The sequence below is a fragment of the Hippoglossus stenolepis genome, chromosome 14, assembly GCF_022539355.2.
Source record: "Hippoglossus stenolepis isolate QCI-W04-F060 chromosome 14, HSTE1.2, whole genome shotgun sequence".
NCBI classification, from domain to species: domain Eukaryota; kingdom Metazoa; phylum Chordata; class Actinopteri; order Pleuronectiformes; family Pleuronectidae; genus Hippoglossus; species Hippoglossus stenolepis.
In genome coordinates this window covers 11,702,416-11,714,629 of record NC_061496.1, presented here as the reverse complement: position 1 = coordinate 11,714,629, position 12,214 = coordinate 11,702,416, and the positions used below count along the sequence as shown (strand labels likewise).

Below are 12,214 nucleotides of genomic sequence, written 5' to 3'. Positions count from 1 at the left end.
GAAAACATATTCTTATACAGATTTAAATGATCATCATCACAATATAAAAATATTAAATTTCATGTTTAAATTTCTTTATTCAAAATTGTAATCTAGTAAAACAGACGTATAAACAAGTCAACGTTCTTTAACATTTAAAAAGTAGAGAGTTCTGTTGTGCGATTGTATTTATATTTGATGCATTCAAGATGTTGTAGCTGGTCAATGACAACTGATCAAATTCTATTACCTGATCAAATGGTGAAAGTGTTTATTTGCCTACTCTACATAGGCCCTGTGTGTGTGTGTGTGTGTGTGTGTGTGTGTGTGTGTGTGTGTGGGTGTGGGTGGGTGGGTGTCACACAGAGCCTCTCTTACTGTTGAGGTGACTGTGCTGATACATCAGGCAGAGAACCTGATGCAAGACGATCTCAACAAATGTTGTTGAATTTTGAGCATCACCAACAAATGTATAACTTGGTGCGAATAAGTGGAGATAAGCAGATAAGTGGATGTTTTCCCCAAACTGTGACAGTGTCATCCTGCTGACATGTGACTGACACAGATTGAGATTGTGATTAGATTGCGAAACCTCTTTTGAATAACTTCTGACAACAAGCGCACAAACCAGCGGCTCAACCGTCCAAACCATGTCACACAGTCTTAACAGATGGTGCTGCGGAGTACACACACACACACACACACACACACACACACACACACACACACACACACACACACACACACACACTGTAGTAACAACACTACACAAACAAGCTGAGTTGGCCCAATCACATCCAATTTGCTCATATTCATCATGTTCAAAATTCCTTCTACAAAGCTGTGTTATGACATGCTGACAGTGAGGGAATGTTTTTCTTCCTCTCTGGTTTTCACTGAACTGTTCCACTAACTCTTCCTACAGTGAAGTGTATAGTTGGTGATGGATTGAGTGACACACGGTGCATGATTCTCTCTGGGTGGTGCAGCACCAAAGACTTGTGCTGGCTCAGAGTTTCAGATCAGACGAGTAAAGAAGTTCACTCTTAGTAAGATAAGGCTGCCTCCTAGTGGGTGAAGGCCTGCACAAGCTTTTACTGCAGAAAAGCAGCTGAGAAAGAATATGCAATTTCTATACAATACTGCCCTCTAGAGGTTATGCTTTAAACTCCTGTGATATTGATGAAACTGGAGGAGCAACAGCTTTTCAGCTAGAGGATATTTTCTTTAGAGATCTACCTGACAAACTGTTAGTGGTTTGTTTGAATTATTTTATATCCTGGGGCTCGTGGAAATAAAGCGTATGAATCTGTAGGTCATTGCAGTTTTATGTTCTGCAAATAAACACGTGTGATTAGTGAAGCTTTCTTGTTCGTGGCTTGTTGCATGTGCTCTACATTAACTCATCTGTACGACAACAAATCATCCATATAAGTGACATTAATGTGATTGTTACATTGGTTTGTTTGATGAATGTTGAATATCTCATGTGACAAAAAACTGATTTTTGTTAATATTTTAAGCGTTTTAAGTTCTCATATAAGTTGTATATTACTTTTATATTTTTCCACACATGGAACGCCCACTCCCCCATGTCTCAGCCTTTGTTAGGAGATGAAAGCTGCTGAAATATTACACCATTACTTCTGGGTCTTGTCTATTGTGTTTTACTTTAAAACTGGGACACTGAAATGTTTCCTCTCAGAAACATTTCATTCAGAGCTGCGTTTCTGCTGTGACAATGAGGACAAGTTGTTTTGTAGCTCTGAGGTTAAGAAGTTGGATCTTCATTAGTTTTGGTAATTTGCTGTTCTTACTTCCTCTGGTGACTGTATTAGCTGGTAAGTTATTTACACTTCTGAATAAAAACCATATCCATAAAAACAATGATTTATTTAGTTACATAGTCATGTGTACTGCACATCAGTGTACTGTTGCTGACATTTTATTTTATTCTGACACTAATACAGTGATTGTTCCTAAGCATAAAATGACTCTTACATCGTTTAGATTAATTTAGTTTAGTTTGTCCCAAATATTTTTTGAAAAGTAAAATAAAAATAAATTTGTTGAAAAACAAAATCACTAAATAGTTACCATAAAGGTGATTTGCATTTGTTCCTCTGTTTGCCAAAGATCTATGTGTTGTTGTGTGTGATGCACAGTGTGATCATTAACCACCAAGTGTGTCGCCAACATTGAAATTTTCCTTTTTTTTTTATTTTCTTCCATTTCTGGTTCAAAGAAGACAAGTTGTTTTGTGAGAAAAATGGAGTATTGGCAATTATCATCACAACCCAATTGACTAGCTAGTAAACTAAACCAGGTCTGACTGATGTGGAACAACTTAACCGGGTTATTTAAGGACATTATGGTAAATTTACACCGCAGCATAAATGGAAGCAGCCCAGGGGAAAAGCAAGAAAAAGTAAATGTAAAATTCAGTGAAAAACCAGTTAAAGCACTTTGTGATATTTAACTGTGAGTGAATAGGTAGATTGTGACCTAAAAATGACGGAACATAATATCTTCAGCATAAACACATTGTCATTGTGACTGTTCAGCCAGTCATTGTGTTTCTTTTTGGTTTAAAATGTCAAATCACTCATGTTTCTATCCATATACGATATCAGCAGGGGAGATTCTGTTGGTTTAACGTTCACGAAACACAATTCCTCAGGTTTTTCACAGGAATCTGATCCGTGGAGAGGAACTGCCTCCAGGTCATCAGATAAACAACCACTCCTGCAGAACGCCTTCACTCCAGGTTATCAATGTTTCTCTGTATCTACCCCAAGAGGAAACCAGGCCAAGTTAATATTCATTCCAGCAGCATATTCATTGTACATTTTACTTTTTTAAATCTAAAGCTCATAACTTAGTGTCCTGTCTTCTGCCCACAGTCCAGCCAGTGTCACTGCAGATTCAGTATGACACCAACATGACAGAGAATAATGTCCATAGAAGAAGAAGAAGAAGCTCGGGCTCTGGTGACGCTGAACACTCTGATTTGCTTCTGAACCTCCTGACGACCTCTCATCTCTCTTCTCTCAGAGATCTACTGTCAGACAAGAAAATCTCAGGTTGCACAACTGCACCATACCCCCCCCGCTCAACTAATCACAGCACGATGACATGCAAAAAAAGACTAAAGATAAGCTGACCTCGACCAACGACTGCATTCTTGTTTGTTTCCCTCTGGTCTTTTGTCAAATGGATACAAGAATCAGAATTATTAGGCATTTAAAAATATATAAATATATATATTATATGTGTCCGAGTGATGAATTGGTTTCCATGTAGGGGAAAAAACAAAGCTTATCAATCTCTGACTCCACGGTGGATATTACCCCTGATCCCTGGCTTCTTGAACCAGAAGAGCTGCAGCTGTAACAACTACACCAAACTCTGTTTAGAATTCTTCATATTTAAAAAGTTCCTTCACTATATACTGGACATAAATGCTGGTTTTGAATGACTTCTATGTCTTTTTAACTGATCTACACTTTAGCATTACTCTTGAACTTGCTGGACCTGATTCTGTCAATTTAAGCCCGGACCATCAGTCAGTTCCACACTTCTCAGGGAGAGTCGTACCCACTCACCAAAGTTACATTGAACAAGAGCATATAATTAAAAGTAATTTTGTAGTAAAAGGTAGAGAGGTTTTTTTAGGTAGAAAAGTTGCATTAAGTTGCTTTAAAGTCAAAGCAGCTCTATCTGTGATTACACAATTCCCCAAATCCTATTTGACAGCTGCACAATTTAGTGAAAGTGAACAGTTTTTCTAGAAAATCACAGGACATGTTTTGAAAATCATTTTAGTCGACAACAACCCTGACACTGTATGATGTTCTGCACATGTCCCTTGACTGACCTGAGATTTTATTCAAAGGCTAATGTATATTCTACAACAGCATAGGAGCAATAACACACTAAACCAAAATCATTGTTACACTCCCCTCTGCACTCTGAAACACAGCACTGTTTAACTTTAAAGACTTCAGTCACAAGATGGAAGCAAAAGAGTGAATTTTAGCTTAGGTAATTAGTTTGATGCCAAAACTACTGAAATTATCGTCAAAATGGGAGAAAAGTCAGTCGGAGCAAATCAAAAGGTTTTCAGGGAGGATTTTCAGGGAGAATAGAAAGTGTTGCTAAACAGGTGCGTTCAGTCAAAGGGACAGACATTTAAAAATAACTGTGGCCTGTCAGGAGAGAGAAAGAAGGAAGTGATTGTAGTCAGCCATTGTTTATCACATCCGCCCACATCGCTCCAGTCAGTCCATCGGTGAGCTGAAAAGAACCTTCACTGGAACCAGTCGCATTATTTAATGTCTTTCTTTTGTTCAAGTTTAGTGATTTATTCTTTTAGGAGGACATTCATTATTTGAAATCTGGTCTGACTTGACTCCAGAAGGAAAAGTGGAAAACTTTGGGATGTCTCATTTAAACGATTTATTTGTATTATATTTTATTTACATCAGTGCCAGACCAAATGACACTGATATCTGACTTTAAATAAAAGGCTGAAATCAGTTCAATATAATCCAGCATGCAACAACAGATCTCCCCTGACCTGAATATAATCTGTCAACAGTTGTTTGTGTCGTTTTGATGGTGAAATTCTTCCTTTGTTTCTTTGTTTTTGAAGTTCGTTTAGGTCTCCGTGTATCGCTCAGTGGTCTAAGTGAGCTTCTCGACCCTCAGTTCCTCCTCTCCCTCAGCAAACAGGTTAGTAGATAATTAATACTTTTAAAAGGCATATAATATATCTTTCCCTCATGGTGTCTGTACAGGAAATAAATTCATGTTGATGTGTTCAACTACAAACTTCAAATAATCTTTGGTTGAAAAACATACAAAAAAAGAACATCAACTGTGTTTTTCCCATAGGCTTTAAGAATTACCCCCCCAGTTACTCCACTAGTTAGATTATAATGACCTGATAAACATGTGAGTGAAGATTTAGTTTGACGAGGAACAAAGTCACCTCCCAACTAATCAATGCTCACAGAGTCTAAAGGTCAGAGACTGAAACCTCTGTGTTGGTTTTGGTCAGACTCTGTTATATGTCATTTATTCATCAGTAAACAGTGAAGCAATCAGCAGCCAAAGTTGTTTAACTTGAATCTGTGAACTCTGGACGTTTCAGACTGACAGCACTTTTTTAACAGGAATGTGTGGATTAAAAGATTAGAGTCTCTCGAGCTCTGCACACTGCTGATGAAGAGGAGGTCGAGCATCGCTGAAATTAGTTTTTGAAGGAGCAGGGGAGACACTTGAAGCTGCTGTGTTGAAGTTGGTGCTTATGACTGTTGTCTTTGTTTTTTCTGCTTTTTCTCTGTAAAGCCAGGACTCTACAACACAGGAGGGAAGCCAGGACTCTTCACTATGAGAATTGTGGGAATAAAGAAAGCAGCTGCTGCACCCTGAGACGTCATCATCCACAGTCAACCCCAGGATCTCTATGATTAGGTTAAGTTAGGTTAGGTCAGGTTTCTTTATTAGTACCCGAGGGTAAATGTGTTGTGCAGACAGGGTACAGCAATCCATGGAAACAGACCAGAAACTGATTATTGGAGACATTAATAAAACATGTATATTACAAAATACTAAATAAATATACTCTGTTCTTCTTCCTTTTAAACATATTTTAGTTCAAGGTTTGAGCTATGAGCTAATACAGATCTCTGCTTCCCTTTTACAGAAGAGTTTAGTTTTTAGCACTTTGCATTTAGATGTGGACCATGGCCACTGAGATTATGAGGTTGCATGGGGGGGGGGGAACTATCAAAACCCAACAATACATTTTTTAAAGCAAAGTATAAAAACACCGTATAGTCCCCCAAAAAACGACGGATGCCTTTAAAGATTAATTTGAATGTCTGTGTCGTGTTCAGTGACTGGCACTTGACCCCGCCCATGAAACGAACGAGCCAATGGCACCAGACGCCGGGTATCTGGTCCCTCCCTGTTGGTGGAGCTGCCCATGACCGTAAGGAAGTTGCTCTGCACTTCACCGGTCATGACTGTGGCCGTGAACGTCCCGACTCCTCGCTGTAAATAAGACACGGATCCGCGCTGCGCCAATTGCGCAAGGATGGCAGAGTCGGTGGAGGACACGCTGCCCGACGAGGAGAGGGAGTTCCAGAAGACCGTGGCTCTGATCGGAGGAAAGGAGCGGATTTATTTGGTCAGTGATGTCCGTGAAAGTAAAGAGGAGGACGTGGAGGACGCCGGGATCCTGCAGGAGTTCCTACGTGACATGTTTCACATCAGCAGCCATGTGAAAAGCAACGGGCAGCCCCACTCCTCCTCCCCAGACAACCCAGAAGACACTGCGAGCGAGAACCACATCCACAGCAAGACAGAGGCGGCTACGTGTAATAATGAAATCCCTCTGACAGAGAGGCCCAGGGATTTGGATGCAGGAGCTTGTCCGGTGGTACAGACGAGCTCCGGCGACAGCAACAGCAACGCGCGGTCCGCTCAAAAGACAGCGACGCGCAGGGCCAACATTTCCAGCGTGAAGCGAGCGATAGACTGCCCCATCATCATCTTCATCTTCAGACAGACGTTTGTCAGCACAGTCTCCAGCGAGCTGTGCGTAAAGGAGATCCTGAAGGACGTCAGGGCGCGCACCAAGCGTGCCAGGATCGCGCGGCCGGCTCTCGTTGGATTAATCCACGCCAGACAGGAGAGCGCCGAGACCCGCCGGTGCGCGCAGCTCCTGGAGAGTCTGATCCGCTCAGTGTTCCACAAACATCCTCCGGAGACGATATGGAGCGACTGTTTCATCCCGAACCGAGAGGCCAACACGCTCAGCATCAAGAGAAACACCTGCAGAGTGGTACACTCGTCCCAAACAGCAGGTGTAATGAGACACATGTTCAAGTTTGTGATTCGTGTAGAATTTACAGTAACGTGTCTTCTGCAGGGCAAATGCTCGTTGACATGGAGTTTGACCCCTGGAGTCTGTCAACAGGACACCATGCAGTTTGGTGATTCGTGACATATTTGACAACATTTTAAATTGGTTCAGATTTGATACTTTAAATCATGGGCCTCCATTGTGCAGATATCACACAACCCTGCAGCTCACGTGTAACTATTACTAAAAGGGAAGTAACAATGTCTTTTGTTTAGAAAACCATCGTATTCAAAGTACCTAAATGTCTAGTCATAGTGATATCTTTCAGGATCAAATACATTTGCTTATGATTGGACAATTTTAAACTCACTGCAATCACAGTGTACGGAGGTCAACATGCTCAGCATCAAGAACAATGCCTGCAAAGTTGTACATGTAATAACACACATCCTCATATTCAGGTAATTTGTGATTAGTGTAGAATAATGTGGTATGTTAAACAAGTATGAGCCCATCAAGAACATCAGCAGGGCAAATGTTTGTTGACATGGAGTTTGAACCCTGCTATCTTTAAACAGGACAACGTGCAGTTTGATGATGATGCACAGCCAACATTTTTAAATTGGTAAAGATACTTTAAATGATGGCCCTATATTGTACATATATCACACAATCCTACAGCTCATATGTAGATTAACTGAAAGGCAAATAACAATGCCTTTCATTCAGAAAACCATAGAATCATTCAGTGTACCTCATGATACCTCGGGGGATAAAATAGCATTGATTATAATAGGACAATTGATAACCCACTAATGAGTTCAATCACAGTCTACGTTCCTGCAGACACTGTTGTAATTTGTGTAAGTGCACTCCATTATTTAGGTCAGTTCCATGATATCCACGAGACCACACATTTCTGCACACATTTTTCTTCCCAGGCATGGCTGCAAAGGCCCCGGGAACAAAAGGAGCATTCATGAAACAAGCAGGCCCTTAGATAAGCTGCCAAGTTGTTAAATGCTTTATTATTGCCTCTTTTTAGATAATACCAGGAATAGAGGGAACCCGCTTCTCTGGCCATTCCAATGTTTGTTCTGGCATCGGAGAAGAGGAGGCGGCGGTCAGACCAACAACTCTACGAACAGCAGGCAAAGAGGTAGCTGCTTCACCCCTATTGAGACTGATAGAGCCAGACATTTCCACTTCCACTGGGCATTTTCTTTAAACCTCCTTTTTTCTATTCTTTTCTTTCCTTATATATACATCAGATTATGCTTGTTCTCTTGGGATTGGCGTTTATATCCCAGATTGCACTATATGGGTAAAAGGCATAGATACAGGTTTCCAGTCTTTCACAGGATCAACAGACACATAGAAACATCACATATTAACACTTTGTGAGCTTCTCCTTGCATCAGATTTAATGCAGTGATGATAATTTAGAATAAACAATCTGTTTTAGATGACACAGTGGGGACCAGCTTCATTATAGCAAAATGCAATGTGGTCGTAACTTTTTAGGTGGACAAGTGAATTTCTTTTTGTGGGAAATTTAAGAAATCTTTTACCTTTTTATTATTGTCTATCCTCAATGGGAACATACAACTGAAAAACACAACTTGTGTAATGGATTGGATGTCAGATTGAATCTATACACAAAAATGTTAAGAGCATTCTCATGTTAAACTTGAATATTTAGCCACGATTGAAGCTATAACAAAGAGCACAGATTTGTATTATTTTCTTTAAACTCTGGTTGCATTGTACGTACTTGTATTTTATTTGTTTTTCAGGTGACAGTCTAGAGGAAGGCATCCCTCTGCAAAAAAACAATTTCGTGACGGTTGGGCCTCATGAGGACGGAGAACCACCTGGAGGTGACAGCTGATGTCCGGACACGTGACCTTTTGGCTGCAGGCCTATCGCTATGGACAATCCTGGTTTTACTGTGAAGTTGGCCTCATGATGCTGCAGCGCCTTAAAACAGGGATTTCCTTATGGTGCTCAAAATCCCCAATGCTGAGCCAATGTGATTCCTGAAGCAGTATTTTGTTAAACAGTCAAATCTGTTGCCGTCTTGCTGATTGTTGTTTATGTAAAGAGCAGTAGAAGCTGAAACACATTAATGTCAGGTTTTTTTGGGCAGAGACCTTCAGATAGACACTTGTACTTTAGCTTATTACATTCTGAGACTGCACAATAGTGGAAGTAGACATTTTACAGCACAAGTACAACTTTAACATGATGCACAGTCGAAAACACCGAACAAGATTAACAACTGGGCAATGAGGGCAACTGCTCCACGGGACCCCAAAACTCCAGGCTTACTGTTTATCAACTGGTCTGTGCTAGTTGAATTTATTTTATTTGTGCTCATTATTGTTTATTTTGGAAAATACCCCATTAAATCACAGTGTCAACTGACATGATAGAGGTCTTTATTAGTGTACCTGACTGAAGCTCTATCTTTAAAAGGGGTCCTGTGTCAAAATCTACTATTTCCCGATCCTTTCAATGTTAGTTTTAGATACACGAATTGAGCACTTTATTAGGAACACATGTACACCTGGTTATTAATGCAATTTATACACTAATCCAATCATGTGGCAGCAGTTTAGTGGATAAGATCGTGTTCATATAAAACATCAGAAACAGAAGGTAAATGTGGTCATGTGACTTTGACCACAGTCAGAATTTGGCATCAACAGCGTGAATCCATGAACCCAACCTGCCTTATGTCAACAGTTCTGGCTGTTGGTGATGGTGCCACCATGTGGGGAAAGTATTCCTGTCGCATTTAGAGCCAAACAGACGCCAATAAATTGTGGTTTGAATGCCACTAACTATCTTGAGTATTTTCGCCCATAATGCGTATGATAATGTAGGAAAATGATCAACATAAACCATGATATCAAAAGAATGAGAGCGAATGGAGACCTTACCAGTATTAGTGTGGTGTTCCTTATGTAGTGCTGACTGAATGTGTAAATTTAACATATTTTCTGTTGTGTTAAATTATTGCACATCTAACCTGGAGCTAGATCTAGTGAAGAAAAACTGTACTAACTGCAGAGAACAGGAGTAACTGTGAAAAGGGGCCCAACTTTTCTTATTTTTACTGACCCTGAGATTCTGTTTTCAGGATTTGTGCCTTTACATGACTGCTATCAATAGCATTATCTCTAACAGAAACTGCATAGTCTGCTTTTCACTTTTTTATGTATTAATGTAGGTTACAAACTGCCAGCGGCCTGTACAGTAATATAAATAAAACCATCCTGTGTATCTCTTGATAAGAAGGACTTTCTCTGCATTTTTTCACTAAATATTCAGAGAGCAGCATCCGTCAGTCAACATGGCAATGTTATGTACCTGGGATTACTATCAACACTCAGCTTAAATAGCAACACCAATCAACACACATATACTACTTGTAGTCTTTTTTTTTCTTTTGGAAATAAAGACATAAAAAACGTACTGTACACTTTACTGACAATTTCAGAATAAAACACTGACAACCTCTTATTTTAATAGAATTGATATCATTGCCAGACATCATTGCCAGACAGTTGTGAGAAAATGATTTAGGTGTTAAACTCAACCTGTGACCTATTTTAAATGTTATCTTTCTCTTTTGAAAGACATTTTCTGACCTCACAGAGGTGCAGCACAGATGTATGACCCAACATTGGGAGTCTATTTCGCCCACAGACATGCCTGTCCATAAATTTGTCCGATTACCATATCAACATTTTTCAAATACGATGAAAAGCTGGCAGACAATATTTAACTTTATAAAGCTAACGCAGGTTGGTACAATCAGCGAGGATTTGGATTGTGTAATATAATAGTTCAGTGTGTATTTTTAGTCAGGCGCAAGTGAGGGCCGCGCTAAGCTGAGGTCCTCTAGAAGGGGACCTGCGGTGTCAGACAAAAAGAAGTTAGCGGCTGGATGTTGTGGATTCTCTGTGACTGACAATAAAACGGTGGCATCTTCTTCATCCTCGGACATTAAACCTCTTGAACTTCCACCGTCGCACCAGGTTCTTGGGGCTGAGGAGGAAATAAAGAACCAATCATGATAACATCTGCCGGTAGGTCGTAGACTGTGTTCTCGTTTCGCTAGCTTGTCTTTAGCATGCTGCCATTGATTTAGCTGAGTCACAGAGCTAATGTAGCAGTGTTCACCGGTGACAGTACATTTATCAAACATGTTTTAACATCATGGACAAACGCTCTGTTACCGTGTGTTTAACTGTAGCGTGGGGATGTTTTAACCGTTGCATCCGTTTCAATATACAGGAATGTTTTAAAATGTTGCTGTAACGTTCATGCTAGCAGTGTTTAATATGATCTCTGCTGCTCAGATAATAAAGATCACGGTTATTATAATGAAAACTAAAGAATGGGTTTCATCTTGGTAACGACCCACCAAATCATGGTTCTTTTAATGCAGCTTACTGTCAGTGGAGTTTTGCAAATCATGATCAGATTCAACCATTTTCTCTTCCTGTCAGTTTGGGAGTTTAATCGGTAAATAAAGCGCGTTTCCATTTATTTACTTTACTAAAGTGTCAGTTATAAGCACCTGACATCTATGGTCCGTAACCGTTTGAGCCTGAGACCAAAAACAGTTTGTGCTGCTTTCATAGAAATGAAACGATGAATAAGCAGAAAAATAAACATAAGCTTTGATTAATCTAATGATCATTTGTAAAACAATACTATGTTTTCCCTAAATTATTTCCTCTCAAATGAAAATTCCTCCTGCATTTCTCTGTCATGTTTGTTACAAATGTATTTGTAATAAAAAAGATTATATAGTTTTACATTCTTCTGGGTATTTGGATTACTTGTCGTTCAGAAGACATTTTAAGATTCAGAAGTTTTTTGTATAAAATGTATAAAAATAATCTGGCGATTGATTATACAAATAATCATTAGTTTCAACCCTAATAATGAAAACAGGTAAAGTTTGCTCAAATTCAATAACTAAGACACTGAAAGAATCTACTCAGGTTTTACTGAAATCATGCACTTCTGACATCATAGGGTCAAGTGTCATCAAAGAGATGAAGGTGTGTGAACCTCTCAATCAGTTTTGATTTCCTTTCTTTTTAGCTGGAATTATTTCCCTCCTTGACGAGGAAGAGCCGCAGCTCAAGGTAAGATGAGTGTGTGGTGTGGTGCACCAGGTGCCTCAAGATGAAAGAATCTGAGATACCTTCATCTCATGTCATGTTCACTGCTGTTTATAAACATAGAAATTGCAAGCCAGTATTTTACATACAAGTATAAGCACATAAGTTGTAGGGCACTGACTTGCCATGAAATGTTTCATAAAGAACATGAGTAACG

At 39.7% G+C, this 12,214-nt stretch overlaps 2 protein-coding genes across 3 annotated transcripts in view; both read left to right on the top strand.

The window, feature by feature from the left end:
• The first annotated feature begins 5,976 nt into the window (after positions 1-5,976).
• LOC118121537 lies at positions 5,977-10,152 on the top strand. The gene is made up of 3 exons (XM_035177498.2): positions 5,977-6,854; positions 7,899-8,012; positions 8,650-10,152. Exons 1-3 carry the CDS (start codon positions 6,083-6,085, stop codon positions 8,742-8,744), a joined length of 981 nt encoding a protein of 326 aa, XP_035033389.1. The 5' UTR covers positions 5,977-6,082; the 3' UTR covers positions 8,745-10,152.
• Positions 10,153-10,761: 609 nt separating this feature from the next.
• Positions 10,762-12,214, top strand: part of psmd1 (proteasome 26S subunit, non-ATPase 1) — a 33,654-nt gene continuing 32,201 nt past the window's right edge. The window contains exons 1-2 of one of the 2 annotated variants that reach the window (XM_035176284.2): positions 10,762-10,950; positions 11,978-12,021. In XM_035176284.2, coding sequence (XP_035032175.1) covers positions 10,935-10,950; positions 11,978-12,021 — 60 coding nt within the window. In that variant the 5' untranslated portion in view covers positions 10,762-10,934. The remainder of the gene's footprint in view (positions 10,951-11,977; positions 12,022-12,214) is intronic. The other variant, XM_035176285.2, reaches the window with a different exon arrangement.

Excerpts from the sequence above, each read along its gene's own strand:
- LOC118121537 (XM_035177498.2), top strand. The coding sequence starts at position 6,083 with ATGGCAGAGTCGGTGGAGGACACGCTGCCCGACGAGGAGAGGGAGTTC. Across the intron at positions 6,855-7,898 it reads ACACTCGTCCCAAACAGCAG|ATAATACCAGGAATAGAGGG; the intron begins GTGTAATGAGAC and ends GCCTCTTTTTAG. Across the intron at positions 8,013-8,649 it reads TACGAACAGCAGGCAAAGAG|GTGACAGTCTAGAGGAAGGC; the intron begins GTAGCTGCTTCA and ends TTTGTTTTTCAG.